The sequence below is a fragment of the Phocoena sinus genome, chromosome 1, assembly GCF_008692025.1.
Source record: "Phocoena sinus isolate mPhoSin1 chromosome 1, mPhoSin1.pri, whole genome shotgun sequence".
NCBI lineage: Eukaryota > Metazoa > Chordata > Mammalia > Artiodactyla > Phocoenidae > Phocoena > Phocoena sinus.
The window spans coordinates 92,078,179-92,090,903 of record NC_045763.1 but is presented as its reverse complement, the minus strand read 5'-3'; the positions used below and the strand labels follow the sequence as shown (position 1 = coordinate 92,090,903).

Genomic DNA, 12,725 nt, shown 5'->3' with positions numbered 1-12,725 from the left:
AAAAGCACTCAACTATCCTTAGTCAATTGATGAAGGATTGAAAAAAATCTCCAACAAAGGGAATACAGTAAATTTTAGAAGCTGAAAGAAGTTTATTTCAGCTGGACCATAAAATTTGGGGTTGAGGGAGCACATAGGAGTTAGTGTAGATGTCTCACTTGGAGTTTGTGGCTGTGGGTGTTCATGGCAGAGATGTGATTTTTCTCAAGAACTCCTCAGCAGCCATGATGCCCCCAAGGAGACTTTGAACATCTAAATTTATTCCATATTGATGTCTTGTCAGGACATGACTAGTTCCATTTTCTTGAACTCTGTACTGTCTTGTATCTGTGCTGTCATATTTGATATTTCGATCACCTTCCTCTTCATTGATGAATCTATCATTCAAGACTCAGCTTAAAAAAACCACATGGTAGATATTTTAGCCTTTGTGGGCCACACGGTCTCTATCAGCTACAGAGCTCTGTCCTTGTAGTGCAAAAGCAGCTATGGACAATATATAGATGAATGGCTGTAGCTGTATTTACAATGTAAACCTTATTTGTGGAGACTGAAATTTAAATTTCATGTAATTTTCATGTGTCATAAAATATGCTGCTTTTAGTTTTTTTTCAACCGTGCAAAAATATAGAAACATTCTTATTTCGTGTACCATACAAAAATAGACAGCAGGAGATCTTAAACCATAAGCATAGTTTTCCCAGCCACTGTTCTAAGGCATTGTTACAAATACCAACTTAGTTCTCACAAAAACTCTAATAGGTAGATACCTTTTGTTATTCTCATTATACAGATGTGGAAACTGAGGCACAAAACAGTAAAGTAGTGTGTCCAAATCACACAGATGCTAAGTGCCAGAGGTGGGTTCCAAACCAGTTTGGCTTTCCAACACTGTGCATTGCTGCTTTATCCTACTTACTGGTCACGGGAGTATGTGAAGAAGTTTAAAGGAGGAATTAATTAGATACTAAGCAGTCAAAACGTTGTGTGACCTTAGAACAGTAATTTAAGTAGACACTGGAGACATGAAGGAGAAAGGATTAAAGACCTGGGATAGACTAATCAATGAATGAATGGAGGTGTTTAAGAGATCAACAGAACACAATAGGAAAGACATATTAGGCCCTCACAAATTTTCGTTTCAAGACCAGAGAGCCCCATGGACTTCAGAGGAAGTTGCTTTTATATGTTTCACATGATTGTGTTTCACATTTAAATGATATTTTATATAGCCCGCGTGTGTGTGTGTGTGTGTGTGTGTACCTGTTCTCTTCTAGTTTTGGAAAAAAGTCAAGTGTAGGCAAATAATTAAAACCAAGTGTGAAAAGCACTATCACAGAGGTGAGTATTTCTAACCCAGCTTTGGGAGATAGGGAATGCTTTCAGGAAGAGATTGCACATTAATTATATCCTACTTATTCCTCAGAAATGGATTTATAAAAGCTCAGAGACAGGAGGAGGAACATAGTAGGTAGTCTGTGAAGTCTGAGTCCAGTATGGCTAGAGCACTGAGTGAGGAAGGAATTAAGGGGTAATGAGATACAAGGACGGAGATGCAGTAGCATGGAACTGGAAGAATACATGGGTGTGTCCAGATCATTAAGATTTTATATGCAAGGTATGTGCGTACCATCTGGAAGTTAGTTGGGTTCTCGGAAGGAATTTAAGCAAAAGGACTTGAGGCATGGAGTTTTGGAAGCTCATTCAAGCTGTGGTATGCAGATTGATGAGAAAAGGCATTGAAACCAGTTAAATGGCTATTGTAGTAATGCACTGAGTCTGCTATCCTATTTTCCCATTTAATAAACAAAAAAATATACAATAAAAGGCAGGAAAAATATTATTGAACAAATATTGTGCTGACTGGATACTTCTGAAATGAGAATCATAATCTGTGCCATAAGGATTAGCAACATAGAAACAATTAAAATATTAGGGACATTTAGGAATTGCTTTGAATATCAAAATTACAGTTTTTTAGATATATCGAGTTAAGCTATAATAAATTACTGCTTTTAATCTTTAAACTGTTGAAGTTCAGTTAATAAAATATGAAGAATAGTTTCCCCCCGTGTGTGTGTGTGTGTGCGCACGCATAAAAACCCATCGAACCCATGTTATGAGAATTTGTTAAATGCTATAATTATGATATCAAATAAGAGGCAGATTTCAAAGTGGCTTAATTTATTATTTAGTTTACTTGAAAGGAAAAATCTTTAAGACTGGATTAACTGAGTTTTACATTTTTGTAATTAGATGACTTTTTAGAATAAAAACTATTTGCAATCTTTATTATATATCCCTATTTTTTGATTGTTTTTTTGTACAGTGAATTTTTATTTCATATCATATGTCTCTACATAGAACTTTAGTCTTTAAAAATAGAGCCCTTATTTTGAATCCTGTAGAGGGAGTGTGTTTTTATCTCATTGTTTTCAAAGTAGGAACTAACAAAGGTGACAAAACCTGTGCTCTTGGAAAAGGTCATCCTGTTAAAAGATAGTTTGGAGAGAAGGAAAGTTGTGGTCCATTTTATGTATTATTTACTGATATGCAGTTGGGACTGTGACCATGGGCTGCAACCTTTTCTTCACAGAAGGATTACAGCCTTCATAGCTGAGTTCTTGTCGATCCTGGAGTCTTTCCCCTATTCAGATGTACTTTTACTAATGGCTTCAGAGCAAGAAGATAAGATAAAATAAGCAGATAAGATGCTGTGCTTTTAGAAACAGTCTCCTTCAGAGTAATTTATACCCTGAAGCGTGAATTGAGTTTAATTTAAAGCAAATATAAACATTAGGGATCAATGAACTGGCTCAAGATTATCTTAATATATTTATGTTTTAAGTTACTTTCCACAGTGTTTTTATTTATGGGCTATAGCAATGAAGGTGATGAAGTGGAATGAACGTAGATTTGATTTTGCACTATAGGAGTATCCATAGTTTGCTTTCTGGTTCTCAATTCTTTCATCTGCACAATGGGGATAAGAACACATAGCTTGCAAAGTTTTTTGACGGTTAATGCTAGGAAGAACTTAGCCCAAGGACTGTCACATGTTAGGCTCTCTGGGCCTGGCAGTTAATATAGTTGTTATTTTCTTAGCTTTATGATAAGAGAAAAAAAGAATGTAAAAGTAGTCAGGTATACTATTGGCCTAAAAAAGTTGGCCATTGAAAGCAGGAGTCCTGCAAAAAATGTTCTTGAAAGTTGTTATTATTCTTTTAAATATTCCAAGTCTAAATTAAAGGGGATCATATTTGATAGGGTTAATGATCCCTTCAGTATGTCTGATTTCCATAAAAAAAAGTTTTATTTTCTTTTTAATAATTTGGAACAATGTGTAGTCTACTGGAAAATATGTTGATTTTCATTCAGAAGGTTGGTGAAATAGGTAGACAGTCATTATTAAAGTACATTTGTTATAAGGTAAAAGGCAAATTATATTAAGCTTCATTCACATATGTTTGTACATATAGAAGTTAATATACCTAAAATTTAATTAACTAAGGAAGTGACCAGATGCACGTTTCTCACGTACTCATTCCATCATCCATTCATACATTCTATAACTAACTCTAATTATTATAAAAAAAGTATTAATTGACATTGTAATTTTCGAAGAACACCACTCTATTGCAGGTCACTGTCTATTTTGTGGAGTGTGATAAACTGTGCTGATGGTATTTCCTGATTTTACACTCAGTCCCTTTTTCATTCTAAGTCCTCCCAGAAATAGTGTACTTATAAAACCCAACATATTTTGAAATTAGATGGCAATTCTATTTTTTTTTTAACAAAGAACTGAAACTTTTCAAATCAATAATATTGGTCTCACTTTCAGCCAGAAGTGATCTCTTCCTTCTAAACAAAAGAGTACTGTGTGCATCTCTATAAAACTATAAATACTGCCTCCTACGTAATTATTGGGCCCTCCTTAATTAGAATCTAAATACTTGCAGGCAGGACTATGTTTCAGACATGCTCAGTGATGCATTAGCTAACAAATGGCCTTCTCTGAATATTTTTATTTTTAAATAAAATAGAAATTCAATAGAATATAGGTATATTGAGTAATATGGAGTCCTAAGTCTATTTTTATAACAATACTTACACCACATAATTCATTTATTGACTTGCTTAGTGAATTAGGCAGTTGTGGACCAGGGAATTCGAGGGTCTAAAAAATTGTTTGTCCTTTTATGTCTGGTTTATTTAATGTAGCATAATGTTTCAAAGGTTCCATGTGGTAGCATGTATCAGAACTTCATTCCTTTTTTGGTTGAATCATATTCTATTGTATGTATATTATCACATTTTGTTAATCTGTTCACATACTGATGGAAACTTGGGTTGTTTTCACCTTTTGGCTATTGTGAATAATGTTGCAATGATGTTACAGGTGCCTGTTTTAAGCCCCGACTTTCCATTTGCTTAAGTATATACCTAGGAGTGGCATTGCTTGGGTATATGGTACTTCTGTGTTTAGCACTTTGACAGATATTATCTGATTCCCATTATATGAAATTTCTAGAATAGGAAACTTCATAGAGATGGAGAGTAGATTATCAGTCACCAGAGCCAGGGCAGAGGAGGGGAATAGGGAGTTATCACCTAATGGTTAAACAGTTTCTATTTGGGGTAATGAAAGTTTTGGAAAAAGATTTTGGTAATGGTTACATAGCATTGTGAATGTAATTATGCTACTAAATTGTATACTTTAAAATGGCAACATTTATGTTGTGTATATTTTACCACAATTAGAAAATGAATAGTTTAAGAAGTATAATATACCAGAACTAATAAATTACACACTTGAAATGGGTGAAATGCATGGTATGTGAATTATATTCCAGTAAAGCTGTTTGAAACATCAAGTTTATCCAAAAGGATTATACTTGCAAAGGGAAAGTTTAAGGTTCCAAACTTATTTTATGTTGACTACTTCATGGTAGCAGGAGGTAGCTGGAATGGATTGGAATGGAAAATTTATGCTTCTGCCAATAAACGGCCCTGTGTTAGACACCCTAGGGCTACATAAAAGGGGGAAAAAATTACTTATCTCCAGGGACTTTCAATCTAAATCATAAGGCATGAAGCAGTGTACATGAAGTTACTCTGGAGGATTAAAAACAACAAATTATGCATAGACATACTTGCATGCACACTTACAAAGGCACACACAAATACACAGATATATACATATACTTTGTAAATAACTAACATAGGAAAGCACTCAAAACTAGAGCATTATATTTGTTACCTATTCTTTTAAACATCTTTTAACTTATCTTTGGGTATACAATATGGCTTAGTAACTGCACATTTTACAATATTTATATATAACATTTATTGTGAATTTGAATCTTCAGAATCATCTTTGTTTAGATTATGAATAGTTGAAGAGTAAATCTATTATAAATTAATGGAATATATACAGATACTGGCTTTTTCAACATCTCTTTGCTTCTCTGTAATTTGATTTCTGATTTGAGATATTTTGACTTTGAGAATGTTACAGTTTATATTTTACTTGCTGCTCCACTCCTTAGCCCCCCACCTAAATGTTAGAGAAGCATGGCAAAAGATAAATAGATTTGAGGAGTAGGACTATAAACTATTTCCTCTGTTTAAAAAATACTAATTTTTATATTAGATTATTTGTTCAATTACATTTTCCTATTTTTAACTTATTTTTCAGCTGCTCCAGTTGATGTACTAAAAGCTCTAGATTTTCACAGTTCTCCAGAGGGAATATCAAAAACAATGGGCTTTTGCACAAACAGAAAGAATTCAAAAGGTTCAGATACTGCTTACAGAGTTTCAAAGCAAGCACAACTCAGTGCCCCAACAAAACAGTTATTTTCAGGTATGTTCTTTTTATTACTACGACTACTGCTGCTTTGCTAATTATTATTTTCCCTTTTTATTATGCTATATAATGCACAATTATGGGGGGATTTTTCATAATGGTTTGAAAAATACTCAGTGAATATTTTCTTTCTGTCCATGAAAACACTAAATGACCTAATAGTACTAATTATCTAGAAATCATGATAATGTAGGGAAAGGGAGTTGAGTAGTGAAAAGACAATTTCTGAGTGTCACATTTTCTAAGCAGGTAACTTGTTATGAGTACTTGCCTGCTATTGGATACATGTTGATTATTTTTTGTTACAACTTCACTAAGTTGAGTGGCCTTGCTCCTATTTAACAGAAGAAATTGAGTTTCACTGAGGCTCTCTGATTTGTCCAAATTACAGGAGGCCAATATTTAATGCAGGGTTTGTCTGTTGCCAAGGCCAATATTGTCTGTATTATCAAGTATCCCTTTTTGGTGTTTTGGGATCTTTTCAGAAACAATTTATCATTTAAATTCTTCATATTATCCTCTACTGTCTTCACCTGAAGGAATTTGAGTTCCCTATTTTCACATAAAACTGTTTTCTAACAACAGAAAAATTATAAATCAAGGTACTAAAAATTAACAAAACAAGAAAGCATATTTTTTGGGAAAGAACATTTTAAAGTATTTTTGAAAATACATTTATTTTGATAAATCATTGTTTCTTCCAAAATATTTCCTGTTTTGCAATTATTTGTGGTGGACAAAAGTAACAAACTGCAAATATAAAGACTATTAATGCATAATTTTTCCGACAAACTAAAATTAAAATGGTTATTAAATCCACGAAATATTTTTCAAATCAAATGTGAAAGTTTTAAACAGTAAAAACTAAGCTGCTTTTCTATTTATTTGCACTCTAATGCAGAAATAGGAAAAGGATGGGAATTTTCAAGAGAGAAAAAAATAGATTACTGGAAATGCTGTAGAAATACTGAAGAAGTTAGTTTATAATTTTTTATATCTGGCTTATCATCTCAGGGCAGTTTTTATGCCCTCCAGTGTGATAGCTATTTTGATTATTTCTGTTGTTTTATCTTGGAAAAAGAATACAACCTATGTCTCTAGGATCTCCTTCCATGTCAGTTAACAGAATATATCAACATTTCTCCCTCTTCTCAAAACATTGTGTCTTAGGTATGTGATTCTAATAATGAGTAGTTCAGATAGGAAGAGATATCTATGGTAAAGACCTCATTTTTTCCCCGTGCAAATGACTATAGGCTTATCTTCCTAGAGGATAGAGCTTCTTGTCAAATAATACTAAACGGCATTTAATAAAAATTACCAATGACGCATTCACCATTAAAAAAATCTGAACAGTGAAAATGTGAATAGTATTCTCTATAAAAAATAGTAAAAAAGATCTTTGAAAATTTATTTGGAATATTTTTTCTTCCATTACGAAAACACAAAATAGCAGCTTCTTTCCAATGAATAAAGTAAGCAGTATTATTGGAAACTTCAATATTGGAGTGGGGGTAAGAGTTTTTAGATTGTCATAATACTCTGTAGAATTAAGGTATATGTCCTCCAAAGTCCCAATTTGAGACCTTGAATTTAAATATCTGGGAGCTCTGTGCCTGTGAACTGAATAGAAGCTGTAATTTACAAATTCTTTCTGGCCTCTTTAGAACACCTGCTGTAGGACAGATGCTATGCAAGAAACTGTGTATATTGATCTTTATGTTCATAACCACCTGGAAAGGGAAATATTTAAACCCAAATTATAGATTAGGAGTTAGAAAAGTGAAGTATTTGAATATAATCACAGAACCTGTGGATGATATGAAGCTGAGAGACAGTTTGGGGTTTTTTAGACTAAAGTGGGCTTTTCCCACTATGCCAAATGACCTTCACTCCTCATTTAAAAAACCCTACCAACCACTAAGCTACATCAGAAAGAGATTTTATTTAAACAGAGACATATTCTGCATGGAAATATATTGACCACAAGTTAAAAATTAAAATCAAATAATAAAGTTATTGTGCTTTCTTCATATCGAATGTATTCATGGATGCAGTATCTGTTTGAGGTTAAAAGCCCATTTTAAGAATCACTATTGAATCTGATATACTCATCGTGAATTATGATTATTGTCACATGTATAGGATTTATGTATACACACTTATTAAAGGTAGTAATAACATTTTTTTCTTTAACAGCAGTCATTTAACAGAGAGGATGCTTTATTGTTAGTTTGTATTTATAGATTTCAAAACATATTATTTAAGTTGCAAAATTCCACATTTTATCTGGATCATATATACTGATCACTACTATTTTAGATAAAATTTCACATCTTAAGTGGTTGACTTTGTATTGTTGAACTTATCTCATAGTGAATTCTCTCTGATAAATTTAGTTGGTTATGAACAACTTTGATTAGTATCTAATAGGGAGGAATCTAAGGTAGGTGTCTAGGTTATACTGTGAACATTTTGACATCAAGTCATGATTTTTTAGACAACTAAATTTTCTTTTTTAAAGGTCATAGTGTAAAGATTATAATTAAAACCTTATTGCTTAATTTTAAATTGGGAAATACTTCCGTAATTGAAAGATTTTACTCAGTGTAGTTTGAAGTTGACAATTTTCAAAAGTTGTGTTATATAAACTGGATGATTAATTAAAATTTGTTACAACTTATGTAGCCTTATATGAATATACTATTTTCTGAAATTCCTCTTTTTCTAAATGTCTCTATGTAGATCTTATATCATAATGTTTTTGCAAAAATGAAAAAGATATTGTTTTCTCCACCTCATAATATTTCAGCATCATTTTTCAATGTATGAGATATTTGAAAATTGAGGTATTTAGGGAAAGAAGTCCTATAATTCTCAACATTTTGAGCTATTCATTTGAAGAAAAAACTTATTTGCTATGGAGCTTCCTCAATAATAAGCTGAATTACCTAGATTTTTATTTGTAGTATAAGCAGCTAAAAGGTGTTTTTGTTAATTGATGTGTTTTATTACCTTTCAATTTTATACACATGATTATTTTTCTCTATTGATTTTCATGAATATAAAATTGGATATATCTGTGACACAAATCTAATCAAACAAAACTTTCTCTCTCTCTCTCTTCCTTTCTCTCTCTCTATATATTATATCTTTTTTTTTTTTCTGCCATGAAAGCAAGGCTTTTATGATATATTTGTGATATAGTGAAGTTGTATTATTGGTAAGTTATTTTAAAAATTAAAATTGAGAATTTTAAATAAACACTTTTTAGTTTGGTGATATCTATCTAGATTCTAGATAGATAGATTAGAACCAAATAGTTAACATTAATTGGCTGTTTTTTTTGTGACATATTCTTATTTACTTTCCACAACATTTTAAATAATTTCCACTTCATAAGACATCTTTCCACGACATTAAGTGTCTGCATAGATTTCCACTATATAAATGTTTCGTATTTTATTTATCCAGTCCCAACCATTGCAGGTGACTTTAACATTTTATCATTATTCATAGTGTTCTGATGAATTGACTTAACAAAATATCTTTACATATAAGCATCCCTATCACCTCTGTAAATTCTTAGAAGTAAAATTGCTAGTCTCCTACAGTTTTTTGAATTTGAATCCATGGCAGTCATATTCATTTATTTTTATTATTTTATACTACTATACATAATAGAATATGGAATGAATGGACTGAATATGGAATCTCTTGGTGTTGGCCCAGATATCATTGATTACATATGCACATATACACCAGTTTTGCATATGGAAAACTTTTTAATTTAAATAATCTCATCCTTCAGATAACAATGTCTGCTTTACTTTTGTCCCAGGGTAGTAAAAAGATTAAATAAGATATATATGTAAAACTATTTTTGAAAAATAGAACCCAAAATTTTATATGCAGTGTTTTTATAAAAAAATATACAATAGTCATTGCTAAACTACCTGAGATATACTTGTGGTAACCATTTAATTTATATATTTATTTAATAAATACTTACTAAGAACTTATGTAGATATGGCCCAATGCTGGATATTTGGGATATGATGATGAGAGGGAAAAGAAAAAAAAAAAAAATTCCTTCTTGAATTTAGAATCAAATTAACCAAGTATCTAAAAGTTCTGACTTACAATGACATAAGCTTTTTATTAGTGAAACTTCATTGTATGTTAGGAAAAACTGCTCAGAAACGCTTTAGCTTTTGAAGAGATGACTAAAAGTGTACCTTCATAGGTTGTGTCCTTACAATGCCACTTTAAAGAGAGGATAGATGGCCACAGATTAGATAAGGGCAGAAAATACAAATCTTACACCAGAATTTCTACTTAAGTGTTTTAAAAGTGCTTATTGTGTGTTTGATATTGAACTGACAGTATGATCTTGTTTCCTAACCATGAATTCAATTTTACATAATACTTGCGCTTTAAATGAGTGGTGGTAAAGTTTGAATACAGCTTCAACAATTGTTTCAGACAAAGATTAATAGAATCCCTTCTCCATTGGTTTTTAAATCTGTATTGTTATTACTGTTTGAACTTTGGTTACTTGTTAAGGCCACTTAGTAAGCTCAAAAAGAATAAGGTGATCAAGGAATAATTTGGAAATTTAGAATTTTTGACTCTGGCATTTTCTTCCCAGGAGGAACTTTTCCAGAGGATTTTTCAATATTATTTACAGTAAAACCCAAAAAAGGAATTCAGTCTTTCCTTTTATCTATATATAATGAGCATGGTATTCAGCAAATTGGTGTGGAGGTTGGGAGATCACCTGTTTTCCTGTATGAAGACCACACTGGGAAACCTGCCCCAGAAGACTACCCCCTCTTTAGAACTGTTAACATCGCAGATGGAAAGTAAGTAGCACAATAATCCAATGTTTCAGCTGTGTTGAAAAAATTCTTTCATTTGATCATTCAACAAATATTTATAAAGTGTGATGCAGGTTTTCTAGGGAGTGGTGATATAGAAATGAACAAAACAATAAAACACCTAATCATACATAGTTTACAGTCTGGGTAGACACATAATGAACAATAAAAACTTACTAATAAATAGTTTATCAGGTGGTGATAAGTGAGAGAGAGAGAGAAATATAGCAGTGAAGAGAATAGGGGATGATGGTGGAGAGTGCAGTTTTAAGGAGTGAGGTCAGGGATAGTCTCACTAAGAAGGTGACATGTGAAGGAGGCTGGGTGCATGCCATGCTGATAATTAAAAGCATACTATTCCAGATGGAGGAAAAGCAAATACACAACCTCTGATTCTGGGTGTGGCTGATTTGGTCTAAGCAACATCAAGGATGCTAGTGTGGCAGAAACAGTGTGGGATGATGAGGATGGAGAATCAGTGGGAGGCCAAATGGTATAACACATTGTAGGTGATTGTAAACACTTTGGATTTTATTCTAAGTGAAATTGAAAGTCACTGTAGACTTTTTGAGCTGAAGAATGACCTGATTTGACTTCCTTTACCAATCATGTTAATATTGACAATCATAGGAAACTTTATATAGCATCGATATGTGCTACGTACTGTTCTGAACACTTTATACACAGTCAACTCATTTAATTTTTCACGACTCTTGGAAGAAAATAATATTAATAAACCCATTTTACAGATAAGGGAAGTGAGGCACTGGGAGTTTAAGTAACATATATTTGAAAAGTGGCAGAGATAGGGTTTGAACTCAGGTAGGTGCACTTTCCAGTAACAACCACACTCTTCTCCAAATCATGCTGAATTCTGAATTCTGTGTTGTGAATATTGCCTATCACTTAGGGAGCAGCTAAAGACAAATAAATGTTTATTAAATTTACTCGGTATTTTATTGCTGAATTCAGACTACTAAAAAAATATTTATCGGAAATATGACATTTGGTTGTAGACATAAGAAAGAAATAGCTGTTCAGGTGGAAAAAAGATTCACACTCAGATTATCATTGTCAGGACCATGGAAAAACCTTCATCTCTGTGCAGGGAAAACTGGGCTTTCATGAGTAATTTACATCATTATCCTTAACAATTCATATGAAAAGTGATGATAGTTCTATGAATGAAAATACATCAGGGGCAGGAATGTAGAGTGTACTGTTTTAGACAGAGCAGTCCTCATTGGCATAGTTGCATTGAGCAAAGACATATTGGAAGTGAGAGAGTGGGCATGTGGGGATATAGAGGAGAACACTCCCTACAGAGTGAAGAATATGTGAAAGGAACAAGAAAGAGGCAGCGGTAGCTGGGATACTGGGAATCAGAAAGCAAACATTTGGACATGAGATCAGAGACTGACAGGGCGAGGCAAAGTAAGGACTTCAGTTTTTATTGAGAGTATTATATTAGTTTTTAGCAAGACAGAAACTTGATCTGACTTATTTTTTTAAATGGTCACTCTGGTTGCATCAGAGTAGAAGCAGGGACCAGTTAGGAGTCTAGGTGAGAGGCATGGGTACTTGGACAAAGTTGTGAGCCTTTGAATTCTGTGTATACTGTGAATATAGGATTGACAGATTTTCTGATGATATGAATGTGTAGTATGAGAGAAAAAGAATAATTAAGAATGACTCCAAAACTTAGGGTTAATTTAATATTTTGAATATTATATGTGATACCATGATTATGACATTATTATCAGAGCTTAAATTAATTCAACAAAAATATCAAGTTTAGAGTCCTAATCAGCTTTCAACAATTGAAAGAATTCATTTTTATTTTCTGTTAATGAAAAGCACATACCCACAATAGTAGAGATGGTTTAATTTAAGACACAGGCTTCTTGGCAGAAACATGTGTAAATTTTACTCTCACAGTATTAAGTGCCTCCTCATATAAATCTTTGCTCAAG

The 12,725-nt window shown here is 32.6% G+C and overlaps 1 protein-coding gene across 1 annotated transcript in view; it reads left to right on the top strand.

Moving 5' to 3' along the window:
- COL11A1 (collagen type XI alpha 1 chain) overlaps positions 1-12,725 on the top strand; it is a 196,683-nt gene that overhangs the window by 15,158 nt on the left and 168,800 nt on the right. Inside the window, exons 2-3 of the mRNA XM_032619652.1 lie at positions 5,702-5,869; positions 10,524-10,737. Coding sequence (XP_032475543.1) covers positions 5,702-5,869; positions 10,524-10,737 — 382 coding nt within the window. The remainder of the gene's footprint in view (positions 1-5,701; positions 5,870-10,523; positions 10,738-12,725) is intronic.